General features: G+C 47.8%; 1 protein-coding gene across 1 annotated transcript in view; it reads left to right on the top strand.

Annotated features, from left to right (window-relative positions):
• LOC311136063 (sorting nexin-30-like) overlaps positions 1-19,040 on the top strand; it is a 55,839-nt gene extending 36,799 nt beyond the window's left edge. The window contains exons 5-8 of the mRNA XM_084170126.1: positions 7,016-7,205; positions 7,800-7,999; positions 13,651-13,743; positions 18,839-19,040. Of these exons, the coding sequence (XP_084026252.1) occupies positions 7,016-7,205; positions 7,800-7,999; positions 13,651-13,743; positions 18,839-19,024 (669 nt within the window). The 3' untranslated portion in view covers positions 19,025-19,040. The remainder of the gene's footprint in view (positions 1-7,015; positions 7,206-7,799; positions 8,000-13,650; positions 13,744-18,838) is intronic.
• Positions 19,041-24,325: the final 5,285 nt, after the last annotated feature.

Genomic DNA, 24,325 nt, shown 5'->3' with positions numbered 1-24,325 from the left:
TCCGCCATCCCGTAACCGTTTAAATAGCTGAAATTATATTTTTTGTTGTTGCCTGTTTTGTATGTTATTTTGGCATTAATACGTGTCACATATCAGTTTGCAAACAATGTAAAAACGAAAAAACATTGAGTTAATAAAGCCGCATGCAAACATGGTCTCTTTTTTGCTTTCTTGAGTAAAGGCAGCTCCAAAATGCAGGTGTTTCAGCCTAGCTCAGTGCTTTCTGTGGTGGTGGTGGGGCAGCCAGCGGAAAATACAAAGGGTAAGGGTTGGTAATGTTCTCTAAGTATGATGTTGACATGATCAGTCCAATCAAAGCTACTGTAGATATAACGTGATTTGACGTCATTTTATCTGTGGCCAAAGACCCTTGAGCCTTCTTGGATGGGCACTTCTAATGTAACTCTATGGCAGCACCCAAGGGGCTTGAATTTTCGAGCTCTACCCTTAGATTTGGCAGACATAGTGTCCCCATGAGTGACAGAACACTGAGCCAATCACGGCGCAACTACAGAACATTACCAACCCCTACGCTCCGTATGTTCCGCTGGCTGCCCCACCACCACAGAAAGCACTGAGCTAGGCTGAAACACCTGCATGTTGGAGCTGCCTTTCCTCAGCTAGGCTGAAACACCTGCATGTTGGAGCTGCCTTTAAATAATAAATAAAATAAATAATATGCCATTTAGCAGATGCTTTTATCCAAAGCGACTTACAGTCATGCGTGCATACATTTTTGTGTATGGGTGGTCCCGGGGATCGAACCCACTACCCTTGGCGTTACAAGCGCCGTGCTCTACCAGCTGAGCTACAGAGGACCAGCTAGGCTGAAACACCTGCATGTTGGAGCTGCCTTTACTCAGCTAGGCTGAAACACCTGCATTTTGGAGCTGCCTTTACTCAAGAAAGCGAAAAAAGAGACCATGTTTGCATGCGGCTTTATTAACTTTGGGTCTCTGCCCCACTTGCCCTGAATGACTGGTCACCACTGACTGAGAGACACCCCCCATTAAACTCATAACATACACACGGGAGAAAATTACGGTGATTTGGAGTTGCTGATGTTCAAGTGGAATATCAAGGACAAAAATAAAAGTCTGCCTCTTTTAGTAGTGGGTACTGGCCCCAGCTTACTAGGGAGAGGTCGGTTGGAGGAAATCAAACATGTCACCACAGAGACATTGACAGTGCAGCAGGTGCTATCAAAGCATGAGTGTGTTTTCAAAGAAGAGCTAAGGAAATTTAAAAGGGGTCCAAGCTACCATTCATGCTGCTGCAGATGCTACTCTCAGATTCATTAGGCCAAGATCAATTCCATATGCCATGAACCCTAAAGTGGATATGGAAATTGACACTCTTAAAAGAGGATATAATTATTCCTGTCAAGTTCTCTGAGTAGGCAGCACCAGTTGTTCCCATACTCAGACCAAATGGTTAAATCTATGTGGTGACTCTCTGGAGCTGTACCTCATACCCAGAGTGGAGGACTTGCTTTCAGCGTTAACTGGAGGGCAACAGTTCACAAAACTGGATGGAGAATGACGCAGAGAAACCTATCGGGTCCATGTCAAGAACATTGTCGCCAGCGGAGGAAAAAGTACACCCAGCTGGACAAGGAAGGACTGGCTGTCAAGTGCTAATAGTTGAAACTTCACAGAAGTACCTGACCATAAACACCCACAGAGGGATGTTTACCTACAAACGTTTACCTTTCAGGGTGTCCTCCGTGCCAGTTATCTTCCAAAGAACCGTGGAGGGAGTTCTGCAGGGGATACCCAAGGTAGCAGTTTACCTCGACGACATTCTTGTCACGAAGGAGGAGCATCTCAGAAACTTGGGTGAAGATTTGAGGAGGATAGAAGAGGCCGGTCTCCGGCTGAAGAGGAGCAAGTGTACGCTGTTTGCTGATGAAGTGCAGTACCTGGGTCACAAGGTGGACGCCAAGGGGTCCTTATACACAAGTACTTATACGGGAGAACATTCACTATTGTGACCGACCAGAAGCCTCTGTTCTCTCTGTTCCATGAACAAAAGCCAGTACCAGAAATGGTCTCTCCAAGAGTTCAACGTAGGGCTGTGTGGCTCAGGGCCTACGAGTACAGAATAATCTACAAGCCAGGTAGATACAATGAGAACACTGATGCTCTAAGTAGGCTGCCCGTTCCAGAAATAATCCCTCAGGAAGGAGAAAATGACTAAGTCTTGAAGATCGATGTGTTGGATGATGCTTAAACAAGCAGGATAGGACATTGGAACGTTCCCCAGAGTTGCAGTTGGACAAACAACCTGAGACCACCAGGACATTGGAACGTTCCCCAGAGTTGCAGTTGGACAAACAACCTGAGACCACCAGGACTTTGGAACGTTCCCCAGAGTTGCAGTTGGACAAACAACCTGAGACCACCAGGACTTTGTTGTGGTGAAGTGGTGAAGTGCTGTTGGCACCAGCTACACCACCTCGGAGACGCTCCATTAGAGAGAGAGACATCCGCCAGACTATTTCAGATCCTAAGGAAGATCATGTTCCTAGAGGTCACTGAAGTAAAAAAAATAAAAACAAGTAAATATATAAATAATGAATTATGAATAGGATTGTAAAAAACAAACAAGAAATGTGATTGTTATGAAAAATCATAAATGTTTAGTTGGCAGCCTAGCTCAGAAAGGAATTAAGTTGATTTATTAGCCAAAAAGGGGGGAATGTAGTAACCTGGGAAATGTATGTTAAGTATTATGTTTACCAATAGATGGCAGTATTGACTCAATACGGGGTTTGCGTTCCGCTATCCGTAGCCATTTCAATGTCTGACCATATAACCGTGCTCAGATAGCTTACACCAGGTGAATTCCTGTAATGTTATTCTAAGTTACAATTAAATACTAAAACGTACGTACTTGTCCGGTGTCATCGATCTAAGAAGCATCCTAAGATACCACAGTGCTAAATGCTCTGAAGTGGTGCATTTGGTTTGCTAACTTAGTAGGTATCTAGCTCAGGGGTCTTCAGACAACTTTTTTTTTTTATAGCTTTCGATGTAAGGCACATTCTTCTCTACCCTGAAACTCTTCCCCGGGTCCGTGATATACAAGAGATGTGTTTTCTGTCAATATACCTGGTACAGTAATGGTTAATAAACAACTCTTAAGGGGGCCCCATCAAATATTTGTGGGTATTTTCCGGAATTCTGTTTTATATTTCCAGTTTTTTTTTCCTTCTTCAGTTTTTTACTCTAATGGATGTTCTGAGTCTATGTCAATGCTTAAATCACATCAGAAGACCAATTTGTGAGCTCTCAGGAAAAAAAAGCAAACACATTTAGATTTTTGAGTGTGATTCCCGTTTAATTGTGTATTAAGCGAAAGCGGAACGTGTCGGTCTAGTGATGTTTCTGCTGTTAGCCCCACTGCTACAGAACATGTCACGGCAGAGTTTGCAAAACAATGGCCACCCAATTGATACAAATATTCATGAGATCTTTGTCAGGTAAGCCTACTTTGCAGTTCACATTTAATTGAGAAGGTTTTTGGGGAAAGTATTTGTCTACCCACAAAACGGTTATCATTAGCATTGCTTACTGGCTACATACGGAGTGATAGACAAATGCGTGCACCAAACAGAAAGACGGGCAATATTGCTGGAAATTAATTGGCAGATATTGTTACGTTTGGCTTTTTAAGCCAATAGTGGCTAACCAGGAGTGGGATAATGTTGATGTAGCTTTGATTAGATAGTTGCTGGGAGCTTTATATTTATCACAGTTTGCGATTGAACACATGAAAAAAAAAATACTTTCAGCTTGGCGAGCTACTGGTAGCTGGTGATCTGCCTGTTGAAGGCCCCTGATGTAGCTGGTGATCTACCTGTTGAAGGCCGATGATGTAGCTGGTGATCTGCCTGTTGAAGGCCCCTGATCTAGCTGGTTAGCTTCTTGCGAAATCAAACTCCTCTTGGTAACACCAGAGAATCCCCTCCTGGATCAAGAGCCTTGCTGTCTAATATTTGTTTTGTGCGTGCCTGGGATGGCTGTCCTGTAAATAGCTTATGTCAGAGACTGCATAAAATCCCACTTCTGACACCAATGTAGCGAACAGCAGGGCAGGGGAACGAAACCGGGTCGCTGGTGTGAAAGATCACATGTAGCTCAGTTGGTAGAGCATGGTGCTTGCAACACCAGGGTTGTGGGTTCGATTCCCACGGGGGACCAGTATGAAAATGTAGGTACTCACTACTGTAAGTCGCTTTGGATAAAAGTGTCTGCAAAATTGCATATTCTTCTAATCTGAACAAAAATATAATCGCAACATGTGAAGTGTTGGTCCCATGTTTCATGAGCTGAAATAAAAGATCCCAGAAATGTTCCTTACTCACAAAAAACGTATTTCTCAAAAATGTTGTGCACAAATTTGTTGACATCCCTGTTAGTTAGCTTTTTTTTTTTTTTTTTTTTTTTTTAATGCCATTTAGCAGACGCTTTTATCCAAAGCGACTTACAGTCATGCGTGCATACATTTTTGTGTATGGGTGGTCCGGGACAATCCATCCACCTGACAGGTGTGGCATATCAACAAGCTGATTAAACAGCATGATCATTACACAGGTGCACCTTGTGCTGGGGACAATAAAATGCCACTAAAAAATTTGCAAAGATGTGTCAAGTTTTGAGGGAGCGTGCAATTGGCATGAAGATTGCAGGAATGTCCACCTGAGCTGTTGCCAGTGAATTGAATGTTAATTTCTCTAACATCGTTGTTTTAGAGAATTTGGCAGTACGTCCAACCGACCTCACAACCGCAGACCACGTGTAACCACGCCAGCCCAGGACCTCCCCAGACCACGTGTAACCACGCCAGCCCAGGACCTCCCCAGACCACGTGTAACCACGCCAGCCCAGGACCTCCCCAGACCACGTGTAACCACGCCAGCCCAGGACCTCCCCAGACCACGTGTAACCACGCCAGCCCAGGACCTCCACATCGGGCTACTTCACCTGCTGGATCGTCTGAGACCAGCCACCCGGACAGCTGATGAAACTGTGGGTTTGCACAACCGAATAATTTCTGCACAAACTGTCAGAAACCGTCTCAGGGAAGCTCATCTGCGTGCTCGTCGTCCTCACCAGGGTCTTGGCCTTACTGAAGTCCGGCGTTGTAACCGACTTGTGGGCAAATGCTCACCTTCGATGGCCACTGGCACGCTGGAGAAGTATGCTCTTCACGGATGAATCCCGGTTTCAACTATACCTGGCAGATGGCAGACAGTATATGGCGTCGTGTGGGTTCGAGCGGTTTGCTGATGTCAACGTTGTGAACAGGTTATGGTATGGGCAAGTCTAAGCTACGGACAACTAACACAATTGCATTTTATCGATGGCAATTTGAATGCACAGAGATACCGTGACGAGATCCTGAGGCCCATTGTCCTGCCATTTATCCACCTCCATCGCCACATGTTTCAGCATGATAATGCACAACCCCATGCCGCAAGGATCTGTACACAATTTCTGGAAGCTGAAAATGTCCCAGTTCTTCCATGGCCTGCATACTCCCCAGACATGTCAGTCATTGAGCATGTTTGGAATGCTCTGGATCGACGTGTACGACAGCATGTTCCAGTTCCCACCAATAGCCAGCAACTTCGCACAGCCATTGAAGAGAAGTTGTTTTCTGATCCACGCCCCTACTTTTTTTTAAAGGTATCTGTGACCCAACAGATGCATATCTGTATTCCCAATTATGTGAACTCCATAGTTTAGGGCCTAATGAATTTATTTAAATTGACTGATTTCGTTATATGAACTGTAACTCAGTAAAATCTTTGAAATTGTTGCGTTTATATTTTTGTTCACTGTATATTCTTCTAAAATATTTGCAAATCATAAATTAGCATTTAACTAGCATTCGCTATGGGATTTTACGTTTACTTGTTAGCATTGCTAACCTTCGGATTACAGAGACTCAGTGGGGTTTGAAAATAGCGGCCCTTATATTCAGTGCCGGTATTACTGAATATCCCGGTTTGGCACAAGGTCGGTATGAAGGTATGACAATATGGATACCGCCTAGTATGTTAGATGGGAGAGAAATGAGCAAATACTGTAGGCATTACAGTCCTGTATGTATTTCTGACTCGTACCTCCCACAGTGAATAAAGCTTGAAGGAATCTCCAATCAAAGTCTCTGAGACATCAAATCAAATCACATGTTTATTTGCCACATGCGCCGAATACAACAGGTGTAGACCTTACAGTGAAATGCTTACTTACAAGCCCTTAACCAACAATGCAGTTTTAAGAAGAAAAAAATAGTGTTAAGTAAAAAAATACAATAATTTTTTTTTTAAAGAGCAGCAGTAAAATAAAATAACAGTAGGGAGGCTATATACAGGGGGTACCGGTACAGAGTCAATGTGCGGGGGCACTGGTTAGTCTTCATCTGTTGGTGTAATGTTGTAACCGTGGTGGAAGGCTCTAAACGTTGTGTTTTGTGTGTGATTGCGTGTTGAGGTGGTAACCTGTGTGTTGAGGTGGTAACCTGCGTGTTGAGGTGTTAACCTGCGTGTTGAGGTGTTAACCTGCGTGTTGAGGTGTTAACCTGTGTGTTGAGGTGGTAACCTGCGTGTTGAGGTGTTAACCTGCGTGTTGAGGTGTTAACCTGCGTGTTGAGGTGTTAACCTGCGTGTTGAGGTGGTAACCTGCGTGTTGAGGTGTTAACCTGCGTGTTGAGGTGTTAACCTGCGTGTTGAGGTGTTAACCTGTGTGTTGAGGTGTTAACCTGCGTGTTGAGGTGGTAACCTGCGTGTTGAGGTGGTAACCTGCGTGTTGAGGTGGTAACCTGCGTGTTGAGGTGGTAACCTGCGTGTTGAGGTGGTAACCTGCGTGTTGAGGGGTTAACCTGCGTGTTGAGGTGTTAACCTGCGTGTTGAGGTGGTAACCTGCGTGTTGAGGTGTTAACCTGCGTGTTGAGGTGTTAACCTGCGTGTTGAGGTGTTAACCTGCGTGTTGTGTTTTCTCCCCAGGACCTGAATAAGAGACAAGGCCTAGCCCTGCTCTCTAAGATGGGGGAGTCGGTGAAGCACGTGACAGGAGGGTACAAGCTGAGGGGCCGACCCATGGAGTTTTCTGTTATGGGAGACTACCTGGATTTGTTCACACAGAAGCTGGGTACCATCGACAGGATAGCGCAGAGAATCATCAAAGAACAGTCCGGTAGGTAACAGGGAGGTAAAGGTTATTGCTGGGTCTTTTCTGACTGTCGCTTTGCCTCTAGCTGGGCTGTGACTCTCTGTCTGACTCTGTGTCAGTGACTCCCTGGTGTGTGTGTGTGTGTGTGTGTGCAGCTAACTCTCTCTCTGTGTATGTGTGTGTGCAGCTAACTCTCTCTGTGTGTGTGTGTGTGTGTGTCTGTGTGTGTCTGTGTGTGTGTGTGTGTGTGTGTGTGTGTGTGTGTGTGTGTGCAGCTAACTCTCTGTGTGTGTGTGTGTGCAGCTAACTCTCTCTGTGTGTGTGTGTGTGTGTCTGTGTGTGTCTGTGTGTGTGTGTGTGTGTGTGTGTGTGTGTGCAGCTAACTCTGTCTGTGTGTGTGTACCTGGTAGAGCTGCGTGAGTACGGTCCTGTCTACACCACCTGGACTGCCTCCTCTTTCCTCTCTGCTCTCTCTGACTACTGTGTCCCTCCTCCCCTGTGTACTCAGAGTACCTGGTAGAGCTGCGTGAGTACGGTCCTGTCTACACCACCTGGACTGCCTCCTCTTTCCTCTCTGCTCTCTCTGACTACTGTGTCCCTCCTCCCCTGTGTATTCAGAGTACCTGGTAGAGCTGCGTGAGTACGGTCCTCTCTACACCACCTGGGCGGCGTCGGAGGCGGAGCTACAGGAGCCCCTGGAGGGCGTGTCCGGCTGCATAGCTAACTGCTCCAGCGCTCTGGACGAACTCACCGAGGACATGAGCGAAGACTTCCTGCCTGTGCTCCGAGAATACGTCCTCTACATTGAGTCCGTAAAGGTACAGTAGAATACAGTAGAATGATTCCATGAAGGGACAGTAGAATACAGTAGAATGATTCCATGAAGGTACAGTAGAATACAGTAGAATGATTCCATGAAGGTACAGTAGAATGCAGTAGAATGATTCCATGAAGGTACAGTAGAATACAGTAAAGGACAGTATACCGAAACTTCAGTACGTTTTCAATACTAGAACATGAAACACTTTCAGTACGTCTGTCAAATGTGTCTTATGCCGTCTACTGATTTGAGAGGATCAGTTCTGTCTACCAGCGAAGCCTTTATAGCCTTATAACACCGTGCATGTCTTTTTCCTGCTCCACTTACTGCTGACGAGAAAACCACTGGCAGTCTGGGCTGCATCATGTTAGCTCCCCACTCATACTGGCTCAAGCCTGTTCTGAGGAACCACTGAACCCACTGGCAGTCTGGGCTGCATCATGTTAGCTCCCCACTCATGTTACACTGAAGTTAACACATTTGAATAATGCAACACGGCATGTAGAAATGTTGAATCTGTTAATTACTGTTCGTGAAACAATGTCATTGCAGGCTAGAACACTTTACAATGCAAGAAGATACCGGTAGCTTTCATCTTTGTAGGCTAACTTTCCTTCACTAACATCAATTCACTACCCTAGTACTTTGTTTGTGATCATATGCAAACCACAACACAAAATATGCTGATTTCCTTCACTGACCAAACTGCAGTTCGCGAACGATTTAGTTCTATTTGAACTACTCTTTTTACTGACTGTTGAATCATGATTAATTTTTCTGAGTACATTTTTTGTCATTCGTTTGACCTGCTGGCTGGCCGCAATTAATTCTAAAGCAGGATTAATACGCACTCCTCCGGCTCAGCGGCTCTGGAGACGTGCTCAGTTTTCTCCACACACAGCCATTAAACTCTGTAAAGTCACCGTTGGCCTCATGGTGAAATCCCTGAGCGATTTCCTTCCTCTCCGGCAACTAAGTTAGGAAGGACGCCTGTATCTTTGTAGTGACTGGGTGTATTGATACACCATCCAAAGTGTAATTAATAACTTCACCATGCTCAAAGGGATATTCAATGTCTGCTTTTTTTATTTTTACCCATCTACCAATAGGTGCCCTTCTTTGTGAGGCATTGAAAAACCTCCCTGGTCTTTGTGGTTGAATTTGTGTTTGAAATTCACTGCTCGACTGAGGGACCTTACAGATAATTGTATGTGCGGGGTACAGATGAGGTAGTCATTCAAAAATCATGTTAAACACTTATGTGATTTGTTAAGCACATTAGTACTCCTGAACTTATTTAGGCTTGCCATAACAAAGGGGTTGAATACTTATTGACTCAAGACATTTCAGCTTTTCATTTTTAATTTAATTTGTCAAAGTTTAAAAAAAACATAATTCCACCTTGCCATTATGGGGTGCTGTATGTAGGCCTGTTATAAGCCATTTGCATTTGAATGTGCTGTAACACAACAACATGTGGAAACAGTCGAGGGTTGGGAAATACTTTCTGAAGGCACATATTTCAGTCAAATTGCTTTTCAGCCTGGAGAGTCTGGTTTCCTCTCTCTCTCTCTCTCTAATGTCCTCTCACCTGCCAGACTGCTGAGGAAGCAGACTTTCACCACATCAGGACGTGTCGCTTCCTCTTTCCCTAGAATGACTTTTGCTGACAAGTCATGTTTGTGTTGAGACATAATGAGAGCTGTCTTGGGGTTAAGGTTTCCTCAGGCAATAGAATTTGGTGTTTATCTCAGATTTTCACTTCCACCCATCCTAACCCTAACCTGTCATTGTTTAAATTTAGATTTGGTATACACAACGCCTGCAAAAGTATTCAGACCCCTTTTTAATTTCTTCACGTTTTATTGTGTTACAAAGTGGGATTAAAATTGATTTAATTGTCAGTTTTTGTCAACAATATACACAAAATACTCTGTCAAAGTGGAAGAAAGATTAATAAACATATTATATAACTCAAGTATAGTCGTTGCATAAGTATTCAGCCCCTTTGTTTAGGCAAGCCTAAATGAGTTCAGGAGTAGAATTTGGCTTAACAAATCACTTAATAAATTACATGGACTCACTCTGTGTGAAATAATAGTGGTTGACACTAAATGACTAACCCTTCCTCTGTCCTCCATACATACATCTGTAAGTCCCTCAGTCAAGTATTGAATTTCAAGCACAGATTCAACTACAAAGACCAGGGAGCTTTTAGAAAGCCTCATAAAGAAGGGCAGTGATTGGTAGATGATTAACAATAACAAATCAGACATTGAATATCTCTTTAAGCCGTGGTCAAGTTAATAATGATGCTGTGGATTATATATTAAACCACCCAGACACATCAAAGATACAGTCGTCCTTCGGAACTGAGCTGCAGGACAGGAATGAAACTGCTCAGGGATGTCACCGTGAGGCCATTGGTGATTTTAAAATGGCTACAGAGTTCAACGGCTGTGATGGGAGAGAACTGAGGATGGATCAACAACATTGTAGTGACTCCACAATACTAACCTAAATGACAGAGTGAAAAGAACACAAATATAAAAAATATTCCAAAACATGAATCTTGTTTAGAAAACAAGGCACTAAAGTAATACTGCAACAACAACAAAACATGGCAAAGGAATACACTTTCTGGCATAAATGCAAAGCCTTTGGGGCAAATCCAACACTTCACTGAGTACCACTCTTCGTATTTTCAAGCATGGTGGTGACTGCATCGGGTTATGGGTGTGCTTGACATTGGCAAATACTGGGGAGATTTTCAGGATAAAAATAAACAGGATAGGGCTAAGCACAGGCAAAATCCTAGAGGAAAACCTGGTTCAGTCTGCTTTACACCAGACACTGGGAGAGGAATTCACCTTTCAGCAGGACAATAACCTAAAACACAAGGCCAAATCTACACTGGAGTTGGTTACCAAGACGACAGTGAATGTTCTTAAGTGACCAAGTTACGGTTGCTTGAAATACTATGGCAAGACTTGAAAATTGCTGTCTATCCATAATCAATAACAATAGGCAAATATCGTAGGCTTGGGCGGTATACTGTATATACCGTTTGCTAATTTAGTAGCTAGTTCGCTGTCTAGCTAAGTGGTTAGCTTCTTCCAAAATCAAGCATTTGCTTGGTAACAGCAGAGAATCCCCTCCTAGATCAAGAACCTTGCTGGCTAATATTCATTTTGCGCGTGCAGCTAACTGACTCGCAATTTGGAGTTACTTTTATACTTGTATAGTTTAGGTCACAAAATACAAAATGTTTGCAATGTGCTCGTTAGCATTCTCTATGAGGATTCCTTAGTGTTTGTTAGCATTCTGGTAAGTTATGTTTTTTGGGCATTGAATATTAGTACTTTTTAGAGCAACTTACAGTTATTGAGTGCATACATTATTTTTTTATTTTTCATACTGGCCCCCCGTGGGAATCGAACCCACAACCCTGGCGTTGCAAGCGCCATGCTCTACCAACTGAGCTACATCCCTGCCAGCCATTCTCTCCCCTACCCTGGACGACGCTGGGCCAATTGTGCGCCGCCCCATGGGTCTCCCTGTCGCGGGCGGCTATGACAGAGCCTGGATTCGAACCAGGATCTCTAGTGGCACAGCTAGCACTGCGATGCAGTGCCTTAGACCACTGCGCCAGTCGGGAGGTTAAGAAGGTTTCATGCAGTGTTTTCCCCTTACTGACACAATGACATGCAGATCATTATGCATGTATATTCCTTCCTCCCATTCCTAAGGTAGGCCTTAGCAAATATGATCAAATCAGCCATTTTATGCAGTATTCTATTATACACTGAACAGTGTGAAGTTAAATTCAATGTGTTGTATTGAGTAGAAGTGTGCATTTCAGTGACATGTTTTTGGGGAAGGTTTAGAAAACTTGAAAAAGCGTCCGGGGGACTTGGCGAACATAATGCTAGGCCACTGATTTTTAACCACCGTGTTTCGCGATACTAATCTGTATCGCGATACTTAGCCTGGTATCGTGTCATTTGTAAAATGTTGTTATCGTGACAACACTAGTCCAAATACTTTTGTATATATATAGTGTACTTGCATAACTTTGAGCTGGGTTGTCTCTCCTAGTAGTAAATGTTTGCATGCGCTCGTTAGCATTTGCCTAGCATCCGCTATGAGAATTCCTTAGTACGTGTTAGCATTTTGTTAGCATTCTGCGAAGTGACGTTTATTTGGGGCTTTGAATATTAGTACTTTTTAAATAAATACCTGCAGTCAACTTGTGCACTAGGTAATAGATAAAGCAAAACAAAATATTGCCCCTTGTGTGCATTACTGGTAATACCATATATCCCGGGATGGCACAGGCACGGTAATACCATATATCCCGGGATGGCACAGGCACGGTAATACCATATATCCCGGGATGGCACAGGCACGGTAATACCATATATCCCGGGATGGCACAGGCACGGTAATACCATATATCCCGGGATGGCACAGGCACGGTAATACCATATATCCCGGGATGGCACAGGCACGGTAATACCATATATCTCGGGATGGCACAGGCACGGTAATACCATATATCCCGGGATGGCACAGGCACGGTAATACCATATATCTCGGGATGGCACAGGCACGGTAATACCATATATCTCGGGATGGCACAGGCACGGTAATACCATATATCCCGGGATGGCACAGGCACGGTAATACCATATATCTCGGGATGGCACAGGCACGGTAATACCATATATCCCGGGATGGCACAGGCACGGTAATACCATATATCCCGGGATGGCACAGGCACGGTAATACCATATATCCCGGGATGGCACAGGCACGGTAATACCATATATCCCGGGATGGCACAGGCACGGTAATACCATATATCCCGGGATGGCACAGGCACGGTATGGAAATCAGTATACCGTCCAACCCTATGATATTGTACAATCCAGGTGTGCGTAGCGCTTAAAGATTTACCCAGAAAGCCTCACAGCTGTAATCGCTGCCAAAGGTGTTTCTACCATGTATGGACTCAGGGAGATGAATACTTATGCAACAACTATATTTAATTTATTACATTTTTATTAATCTTTTAAAAAATATAAATACTTTTGCAAGGCACTGTAAATGTTGTTTTTATTCAAGATGAAAACGAATATTAAATTATGATTAAACTATGATTTTAATTAAGAAGTTTGGATTGCAATTATGAGCATAATGAATGCCTCCAGACAGGGGGGGATCTCAGAGGTGGATCTCAGAGGGGGATCTCAGAGGGGGATCTCAGAGGGGGATCTCTGAGGGGGATCTCTGAGGGGGATCTCTGAGGGGGATCTCTGAGGGGGATCTCTGAGGAGGGTGTGTGAACCTCAGCCATTCTTAGGCTTCCAAGTGGCTGTAGCGGTCTGGCTTGTCTCTGCAGCCGGCTGCTAACATCTGCCGTGTTTTGCTCTGTCAGGCTGCTCTAAAGGAGAGGGACTGTGTGTGTGTTATTTTACATCTGGGGCGGCAGGTAGCTCAGTGGTTAAGAGCGTTGTCCCCGAGCTGACTAGGCGAAAAATCTGTCGATGTGCCCTTAACCCGAATTGCTCCTGTAAGTCGCTCTGGATAAGAGCGTTTGCTAAATGACTAAAATGTAAATGTAAAATGTGTTTGCTCTGCTGTCAGGCTGTTCTGAAGAAGAGGGACAACATCCAGGCGGAATACGAGGCTAAACTGGAAGCTGCTGCCTTCCAGAAAGAAGAGAGGCCAGCAGCCACAGTGAGTCTAGTCCTGTGGTCCCTAGAGTCTAGTCTACTCAACACCCTGTGGGCCCTAGAGTCTAGTCTGCTCAACACCCTGTGGGCCCTAGAGTCTAGTCTACTCAACACCCTGTGGGCCCTAGAGTCTAGTCTACTCAACACCCTGTGGGCCCTAGAGTCTAGTCTACTCAACACCCTGTGGGCCCTAGAGTCTAGTCTACTCAACACCCTGTGGGCCCTAGAGTCTAGTCTACTCAACACCCTGTGGGCCCTAGAGTCTAGTCTACTCAACACCCTGTGGGCCCTAGAGTCTAGTCTACTCAACACCCTGTGGGCCCTAGAGTCTAGTCTACTCAACACCCTGTGGGCCCTAGAGTCTAGTCTACTCAACACCCTGTGGGCCCTAGAGTCTAGTCTACTCAACACCCTGTGGGCCCTAGAGTCTAGTCTACTCAACACCCTGTGGGCCCTAGAGTCTAGTCTACTCAACACCCTGTGGGCCCTAGAGTCTAGTCTACTCAACACCCTGTGGGCCCTAGAGTCTAGTCTACTCAACACCCTGTGGGCCCTAGAGTCTAGTCTACTCAACACCCTGTGGGCCCTAGAGTCTAGTCTAATCAACACCCTGTGGGCCCTAGAGTCTAGTCTACTCAACACCCTGTGGGCCCTAGAGTCTAGTCTACTCAACACCCTGTGGGCCCTAGAGTCTAGTCTACTCAACACCCTGTGGGCCCTAGAGTCTAGTCTACTCAACACCCTGTGGGCCCTAGAGTCTAGTCTACTCAACACCCTGTGGGCCCTAGAGTCTAGTCTACTCAACACCCTGTGGGCCCTAGAGTCTAGTCTACTCAACACCCTGTGGGCCCTAGAGTCTAGTCTACTCAACACCCTGTGGGCCCTAGAGTCTAGTCTACTCAACACCCTGTGGGTGCTGTCCCCTCCCTACAGCAGGTGCTGTTTCCTGTCCCCTCCCTACAGCAGGTGCTGTTCCCTGTCCCCTCCCTACAGCAGGTGCTGTTCCCTGTCCCCTCCCTACAGCAGGTGCTGTTCCCTGTCCCCTCCCTACAGCAGGTGCTGTTCCCTGTCCCCTCCCTACAGCAGGTGCTGTTCCCTGTCCCCTCCCTACAGCAGGTGCTTAGTTCTGTTCCCTGTCCCCTCCCTACAGCAGGTGCTGTTCCCTGTCCCCTCCCCACAGCAGGTGCTGTTCCCTGTCCCCTCCCTACAGCAGGTGCTTAGTTCTGTTCCCTGTCCCCTCCCCACAGCAGGTGCTGTTCCCTGTCCCCTCCCTACAGCAGGTGCTGTTCCCTGTCCCCTCCCTACAGCAGGTGCTGTCCTCTGTCCCCTCCCTACAGCAGGTGCTGTCCCCTGTCCCCTCCCTACAGCAGGTGCTGTTCCCTGTCCCCTCCCTACAGCAGGTGCTTAGTTCTGTTTCCTGTCCCCTCCCTACAGCAGGTGCTGTTCCCTGTCCCCTCCCTACAGCAGGTGCTGTTCCCTGTCCCCTCCCTACAGAAGATGCTTAGTTCTGTCCCCTGTCCCCTCCCTACAGCAGGTGCTGTTCCCTGTCCCCTCCCTACAGCAGGTGCTGTTCCCTGTCCCCTCCCTACAGCATGTGCTTAGTTCTGTCCCCTGTCCCCTCCCCACAGCAGGTGCTGTTCCCTGTCCCCTCCCTACAGCAGGTGCTGTTCCCTGTCCCCTCCCTACATCAGGTGCTTAGTTCTGTTTCCTGTCCCCTCCCTACAGCAGGTGCTGTTCCCTGTCCCCTCCCTACAGCAGGTGCTGTTCCCTGTCCCCTCCCTACAGAAGATGCTTAGTTCTGTTTCCTGTCCCCTCCCTACAGCATGTGCTTAGTTCTGTTCCCTGTCCCCTCTCTACAGCAGGTGCTGTTCCCTGTCCCCTCCCTACAGCAGGTGCTGTCCCCTGTCCCCTCCCTACAGAAGGTGCTTAGTTCTGTCCCCTGTCCCCTCCCTACAGAAGGTGCTTAGTTCTGTCCCCTGTCCCCTCTCTACAGCAGGTGCTTAGTTCTGTTCCCTGTCCCCTCTCTACAGAAGGTGCTTAGTTCTGTTCCCTGTCCCCTCTCTACAGAAGGTGCTTAGTTCTGTCCCCTGTCCCCTCTCTACAGCAGGTGCTGTTCCCTGTCCCCTCTCTACAGAAGGTGCTTAGTTCTGTCCCCTGTCCCCTCCCTACAGAAGGTGCTTAGTTCTGTCCCCTGTCCCCTCTCTACAGAAGGTGCTTAGTTCTGTCCCCTGTCCCCTCTCTACAGAAGGTGCTTAGTTCTGTCCCCTCCCTACGGAAGGTGCTTAGTTCTGTCCCCTGTCCCCTCTCTACAGCAGGTTCTGTCCCCTGTCCCCTCTCTACAGAAGGTGCTTAGTTCTGTTCCCTGTCCCCTCTCTACAGAAGGTGCTTAGTTCTGTCCCCTGTCCCCTCCCTACAGAAGGTGCTTAGTTCTGTCCCCTGTCCCCTCTCTACAGCAGGTTCTGTCCCCTGTCCCCTCTCTACAGAAGGTGCTTAGTTCTGTCCCCTGTCCCCTCTCTACAGCAGGTGCTGTTCCCTGTCCCCTCTCTACAGAAGTTGCTTAGTTCTGTCCCCTGTCCCCTCTCTACAGCAGGTGCTGTTCCCTGTCCCCTCCCTACAGAAGGTGCTTAGTTCTGTCCCCTGTCCCCTCTCTACAGCAGGTTCTGTCCCCTGTCCCCTCTCTACAGAAGGTGCTTAGTTCTGTCCCCTGTCCCCTCTCTACAGAAGGTGCTTAGTTCTGTCCCCTGTCCCCTCTCTACAGCAGGTGCTTAGTTCTGTCCCCTGTCCCCTCCCTACAGCAGGTGCTGTTCCCTGTCCCCTCCCCACAGCAGGTGCTGTTCCCTGTCCCCTCCCTACAGCAGGTGCTTAGTTCTGTTCCCTGTCCCCTCCCCACAGCAGGTGCTTAGTTCTGTCCCCTGTCCCCTCCCTACAGCAGGTGCTTAGTTCTGTTCCCTGTCCCCTCCCCACAGCAGGTGCTTAGTTATGTCCCCTGTCCCCTCCCTACAGCAGGTGCTTAGTTCTGTTCCCTGTCCCCTCCCCACAGCAGGTGCTTAGTTCTGTCCCCTGTCCCCTCTCTACAGCAGGTGCTTAGTTCTGTCCCCTGTCCCCTCCCCACAGCAGGTGCTTAGTTCTGTCCCCTGTCCCCTCCCTACAGCAGGTGCTTAGTTCTGTTTCCTGTCCCCTCCCCACAGCAGGTGCTGTTCCCTGTCCCCTCCCTACAGCAGGTGCTGTTCCCTGTCCCCTCCCTACAGCAGGTGCTGTTCCCTGTCCCCTCCCTACAGCAGGTGCTGTTCCCTGTCCCCTCCCTACAGAAGGTGCTTAGTTCTGTTCCCTGTCCCCTCCCTACAGAAGGTGCTTAGTTCTGTTCCCTGTCCCCTCCCCACAGCAGGTTCTGTTCCCTGTCCCCTCTCTACAGCAGGTGCTGTTCCCTGTCCCCTCCCTACAGAAGGTGCTTAGTTCTGTCCCCTGTCCCCTCCCTACAGAAGGTGCTGTTCCCTGTCCCCTCCCTACAGCAGGTGCTGTTCCCTGTCCCCTCCCTACAGAAGGTGCTTAGTTCTGTTCCCTGTTCCCTCCCTACAGCAGGTGCTGTCCCCTGTCCCCTCCCTACAGCAGGTGCTGTTCCCTGTCCCCTCCCTACAGAAGGTGCTTAGTTCTGTTCCCTGTCCCCTCTCTACAGAAGGTGCTTAGTTCTGTCCCCTGTCCCCTCCCTACAGAAGGTGCTTAGTTCTGTTCCCTGTCCCCTCTCTACAGAAGGTGCTTAGTTCTGTCCCCTGTCCCCTCTCTACAGCAGGTGCTGTTCCCTGTCCCCTCCCTTCAGCAGGTGCTTAGTTCTGTTCCCTGTCCCCTCCCTACAGCAGGTGCTGTTCCCTGTCCCCTCCCTACAGCAGGTGCTGTTCCCTGTCCCCTCTCTACAGAAGGTGCTTAGTTCTGTTCCCTGTCCCCTCTCTACAGAAGGTGCTTAGTTCTGTCCCCTGCCCCCTCCCTACAGCAGGTGCTGTTCCCTGTCCCCTCCCTACAGCAGGTGCTGTTCCCTGTCCCCTCTCGACAGAAGGTGCTTAGTTCTGTTCCCTGTCCCCTCTCTACAGAAGGTGCTTAGTTCTGTCCCCTGTCCCCTCCCTACAGAAGGTGCTTAGTTCTGTTCCCTGCCCCCTCCCTACAGAAGGTGCTTAGTTCTGTCCCCTGTCCCCTCCCCACAGCAGGTGCTGTTCCCTGTCCCCTCTCTACAGAAGGTGCTTAGTTCTGTCCCCTGTCCCCTCCCCACAGCAGGTGCTGTTCCCTGTCCCCTCCCTACAGCAGGTGCTGTTCCCTGTCCCCTCCCTACAGAAGGTGCTTAGTTCTGTCCCCTTTCCCCTCCCTAAAGCAGGTGCTGTTCCCTGTCCCCTCCCTACAGAAGGTGCTTAGTTCTGTCCCCTGTCCCCTCCCTAAAGCAGGTGCTGTCCCCTGTCCCCTCTCTACAGCAGGTGCTGTTCCCTGTCCCCTCCCTACAGCATGTGCTTAGTTCTGTCCCCTGTCCCCTCTCTATAGCAGGTGCTGTTTCCTGTCCCCTCTCTACAGCAGGTGCTTAGTTCTGTCCCCTGTCCCCTCCCTACAGCAGGTGCTGTTTCCTGTCCCCTCTCTACAGCAGGTGCTTAGTTCTGTCCCCTGTCCCCTCCCTACAGCAGGTGCTTAGTTCTGTCCCCTGTCCCCTCCCTACAGAAGGTGCTTAGTTCTGTCCCCTGTCCCCTCCCTACAGCAGGTGCTTAGTTCTGTCCCCTGTCCCCTCTCTACAGCAGGTGCTTAGTTCTGTCCCCTGTCCCCTCCCTACAGAAGGTGCTTAGTTCTGTCCCCTGTCCCCTCCCTACAGCAGGTGCTTAGTTCTGTCCCCTGTCCCCTCCCTACAGCAGGTGCTTAGTTCTGTCCCCTGTCCCCTCCCTACAGAAGGTGCTTAGTTCTGTCCCCTGTCCCCTCCCTACAGCAGGTGCTTAGTTCTGTCCCCTGTCCCCTCTCTACAGAAGGTGCTTAGTTCTGTCCCCTGTCCCCTCCCTACAGAAGGTGCATAGTTCTGTCCCCTGTCCCCTCCCTACAGAAGGTGCTTAGTTCTGTCCCCTGTCCCCTCCCTACAGCAGGTGCCTGCAGACGTGGAGAAGTGCCAGGACAGAGTGGAGTGTTTCAATGCTGACCTGAAGTCGGACTGGGACCGCTGGCAGAACAACAAGAGACAAGACTTCAGACAGCTACTGACTGGCATGGCCGACCACAACATCCACTACTATGAGAAGGTAAGAGGGGAGACTTCAGACAGCTACTGACTGGCATGGCCGACCACAACATCCACTACTATGAGAAGGTAAGAGGGGAGACTTCAGACAGCTACTGACTGGCATGGCCGACCACAACATCCACTACTATGAGAAGGTAAGAGGGGAGACTTCAGACAGCTACTGACTGGCATGGCCGACCACAACATCCACTACTATGAGAAGGTAAGAGGGGAGACTTCAGACAGCTACTGACTGGCATGGCCGACCACAACATCCACTACTATGAGAAGGTAAGAGGGGAGACTTCAGACAGCTACTGACTGGCATGGCCGACCACAACATCCACTACTATGAGAATGTAAGAGGGGAGACTTCAGACAGCTACTCACTGGCATGGCCGACCACAACATCCACTACTATGAGAAGGTAAGAGGGGAGACTTCAGACAGCTACTGACTGGCATGGCCGACCACAACATCCACTACTATGAGAAGGTAAGAGGGGAGACTTCAGACAGCTACTGACTGGCATGGCCGACCACAACATCCACTACTATGAGAAGGTAATACAGCTACTGACTGGCATGGCCGACCACAACATCCACTACTATGAGAAGGTAAGAGGGGAGACTTCAGACAGCTACTGACTGGCATGGCCGACCACAACATCCACTACTATGAGAAGGTAAGAGGGGAGACTTCAGACAGCTACTGACTGGCATGGCCGACCACAACATCCACTACTATGAGAATGTAAGAGGGGAGACTTCAGACAGCTACTCACTGGCATGGCCGACCACAACATCCACTACTATGAGAAGGTAAGAGGGGAGACTTCAGACAGCTACTGACTGGCATGGCCGACCACAACATCCACTACTATGAGAAGGTAAGAGGGGAGACTTCAGACAGCTACTGACTGGCATGGCCGACCACAACATCCACTACTATGAGAAGGTAATACAGCTACTGACTGGCATGGCCGACCACAACATCCACTACTATGAGAAGGTAAGAGGGGAGACTTCAGACAGCTACTGACTGGCATGGCCGACCACAACATCCACTACTATGAGGAGGTAAGAGGGGAGACTTCAGACAGCTACTGACTGGCATGGCCGACCACAACATCCACTACTATGAGAAGGTAAGAGGGGAGACTTCAGACAGCTACTGACTGGCATGGCCGACCACAACATCCATTACTATGAGAAGGTAAGAGGGGAGACTCCAGACAGCTACTGACTGGCATGGCCGACCACAACATCCACTACTATGAGAAGGTAAGAGGGGAGACTTCAGAAAGCTACTGACTGGCATGGCCGACCACAACATCCAGTACTATGAGAAGGTAAGAGGGGAGACTTCAGACAGCTACTCACTGGCATGGCCGACCACAACATCCATTACTATGAGAAGGTAAGAGGGGAGACTTCAGACAGCTACTGACTGGCATGGCCGACCACAACATCCAGTACAATGAGAAGGTAAGAGGGGAGACTACCCACTGACTTTTGTTATAATATGTCTAATTGGCCCTTACCAAAATCTTAATCCAAACCCAGCCCTTATCTTGACCCTTACATAAATGGTTTGTAGTGGTTTTCTTAGTGTAACCCAGGTGATGATGGTTCAACTAGAAGAAAATGGTCTCAGCTCGGCTTTCCCCTCTGGTCCCTCTAGTACCTCTAGTCCCTCTACCGCCTCTTCCCTCTTGGTCCAGACCTCTAGTCCCTCTACCGCCTCTTCCCTCTTGGTCCAGACCTCTAGTCCCTCTACCGCCTCTTCCCTCTTGGTCCAGACCTCTAGTCCCTCTACCGCCTCTTCCCTCTTGGTCCAGACCTCTAGTCCCCCTACCGCCTCTTCCCTCTTGGTCCAGACCTCTAGTCCCTCTACCGCCTCTTCCCTCTTGGTCCAGACCTCTAGTCCCTCTACCGCCTCTTCCCTCTTGGTCCAGACCTCTAGTCCCTCTACCGCCTCTTCCCTCTTGGTCCAGACCTCTAGTCCCTCTACCGCCTCTTCCCTCTTGGTCCAGACCTCTAGTCCCTCTACCGCCTCTTCCCTCTTGGTCCAGACCTCTAGTCCCTCTACCGCCTCTTCCCTCTTGGTCCAGACCTCTAGTCCCTCTACCGCCTCTTCCCTCTTGGTCCAGACCTCTAGTCCCTCTACCGCCTCTTCCCTCTTGGTCCAGACCTCTAGTCCCTCTACCGCCTCTTCCCTCTTGGTCCAGACCTCTAGTCCCTCTACCGCCTCTTCCCTCTTGGTCCAGACCTCTAGTCCCTCTACCGCCTCTTCCCTCTTGGTCCAGACCTCTAGTCCCTCTACCGCCTCTTCCCTCTTGGTCCAGACCTCTAGTCCCTCTACCGCCTCTTCCCTCTTGGTCCAGACCTCTAGTCCCTCTACCGCCTCTTCCCTCTTGGTCCAGACCTCTAGTCCCTCTACCGCCTCTTCCCTCTTGGTCCAGACCTCTAGTCCCTCTACCGCCTCTTCCCTCTTGGTCCAGACCTCTAGTCCCTCTACCGCCTCTTCCCTCTTGGTCCAGACCTCTAGTCCCTCTAGTCAAATCAAATGGATTTATTAAGCCCTTTTCACATCAGCAGATGTCACAAAGTGCTTATACAGAAACCCAGCCTAAAACCCCAAACAGCAGCAATGCAGATGTAGAAGCACGGTGGCTAGGAAAAACTCCCTAGAAAGGCAGGAACCTAGGAACTAACCTAGAGAGGAACCAGGCTCTGAGGGGTGGCCAGTCCTCTTCTGACTGTGCTGGGGGGAGATTATAAGAGTTCATGGCCATTAAGGCCAGATTGTTCTTCAAGATGTTCAAACGTTCATAGATGACCAGCAGGGTCAAATAATAATCCCAGTGGTTGTAGAGGGTGCAACAGGTCAGCACCTCAGGAGTAAATGTCCTTTGGCTTTTCATAGCCGAGCATTCAGAGGTCGAGACAGCAGTGTTGTGTTCGAGATCACCTAAAGCGAGACTGATTGAAGACCAAGACCGGAGCAAAACAAGTCAGAGTCAAGACTAATACCGGATGGGGGGGTGAGACCAAGTCAAGACCGAGACCAGGAGGGGGACAAGGGGTCCGAGACGGAGTCAAGACCGAGACCAGAAAAATGCGAGTCCAATTCAAGACCATGATTGTAATTTTGTCAATTCACCACCTTAATAAGAGTTCAAAATGTCCAGTATTTCTGTGTTCATATTTCAGAGCAACATATGGGTTCTTTAGACATTCAGAAATAGTGAAAAAAAATACATTCTGAGGGAAAATAGAGCCACTCTAAAAAGTATTACTAACCCAAACACAGTGGAGAACAATGGGCCTTCTGCACCTTCCGAGAAGGGCAAAATATTTATAAAATAATTATTATTATAATATAATAATAGTTCTGATTTATTCTCTTCAGTTTTTGTTGGAAAGGATAGGGTTAAAAAAAGATCCAATCAGGATTATTATTTGCTGGTCTCTGGAGAGATAAATCTAGCTAGCTAAGTCAGCCATTGGCTAGGCCATCAGAAGCTAGATAGAAGGCATCTGCCATTCAACTGTATTAGGGCAACATTTTTGGAGTGACAGTGGAATCAACCAATCACATTTTGACTTAATGGTTGGGACTGGTTTTACAAAAAACTTGGAAACTTCTGCCTTCTTGAAGGCCAACAGGTCACTGCGCAATAGCGAGCAGTAGTTTTCCCACGGTCTAGCTAGCTTTTGTTGTCGGCTAGTTTGCAGTGGCTGCTGCAGGTGTTATCAAAAGGATGTTGTTGCTGATTTGTTAGCTTAGTGAAACATTGTTGTATTTAAAGTGGAACTTGACTGCATTTTGGCAACATTAAATCTTATTAAAATCTGTTCATATACACCCCTAGGAAGAATATGACAACATTTTAAACATTTTCTGACAAGCGACCACTTAGATATGGTCATTTTCACATATTCATAAATTCTTAGGATGTTTGGGAATTATGTATTCTAACACATTTGTGAAAATTCTATAGCAATATAGAGTGGGAAAGCGGCCGTGCGTTTGGACAATAAATAGATGCAGTAAATAAAACCGAATAAAAACATCTGTCTTGTCCAGGACCGCTATAGCCAAGCAGAGCTACAGTAGGCCTTTATACAAACAAGCCATTTGCCCCACGGGCCTGCCGTCATTCACTTTGAACTGGACTGTGTGTTTACAGGCTGTAGCAATAGCGCATCTTTAGATCATTAGAACACATTCGCCAAAAGCCACGAAATACACCTGAATGGATTTCTGCAAATATGTACAGTGAGGAAAAAAAGTATTTAGTCAGCCACCAATTGTGCAAGTTCTCCCACTTAAAAAGATGAGAGGCCTGTAATTTTCATCATAGGTACACGTCAACTATGACAGACAAAATGAGAAAAAAATATCCAGAAAATCACATTGTAGGATTTTTTATGAATTTATTTGCAAATTATGGTGGAAAATAAGTATTTGGTCAATAACAAAAGTTTCTCAATACTTTGTTATATACCCTTTGTTGGCAATGACACAGGTCAAACGTTTTCTGTAAGTCTTCACAAGGTTTTCACACACTGTTGCTGGTATTTTGGCCCATTCCTCCATGCAGATCTCCTCTAGAGCAGTGATGTTTTGGGGCTGTCGCTGGGCAACACAGACTTTCAACTCCCTCCAAAGATTTTCTATGGGGTTGAGATCTGGAGACTGGCTAGGCCACTCCAGGACCTTGAAATGCTTCTTATGAAGCCACTCCTTCATTGCCCGGGCGGTGTGTTTGGGATCATTGTCATGCTGAAAGACCCAGCCACGTTTCATCTTCAATGCCCTTGCTGATGAAAGGAGGTTTTCACTCAAAATCTCACGATACATGGCCCCATTCATTCTTTCCTTTACACGGATCAGTCGTCCTGGTCCCTTTGCAGAAAAACAGCCCCAAAGCATGATGTTTCCACCCCCATGCTTCACAGTAGGTATGGTGTTCTTTGGATGCAACTCAGCATTCTTTGTCCTCCAAACACGACGAGTTGAGTTTTTACCAAAAAGTTCTATTTTGGTTTCATCTGATCATATTACATTCTCCCAATCCTCTTCTGGATCATCCAAATGCACTCTAGCAAACTTCAGACGGGCCTGGACATGTACTTGCTTAAGCAGGGGGACACGTCTGGCACTGCAGGATTTGAGTCCCTGGCGGCGTAGTGTGTTACTGATGGTAGGCTTTGTTACTTTGGTCCCAGCTCTCTGCAGGTCATTCACTAGGTCCCCCCGTGTGGTTCTGGGATTTTTGCTCACCGTTCTTGTGATCATTTTGACCCCACGGGGTGAGATCTTGCGTGGAGCCCCAGATTGA

This window comes from Coregonus lavaretus (genome assembly GCF_964263955.1).
Source record: "Coregonus lavaretus genome assembly, chromosome: 10".
Classification (NCBI taxonomy): domain Eukaryota; kingdom Metazoa; phylum Chordata; class Actinopteri; order Salmoniformes; family Salmonidae; genus Coregonus; species Coregonus lavaretus.
This window is presented reverse-complemented; position numbering and strand designations above follow the sequence as displayed.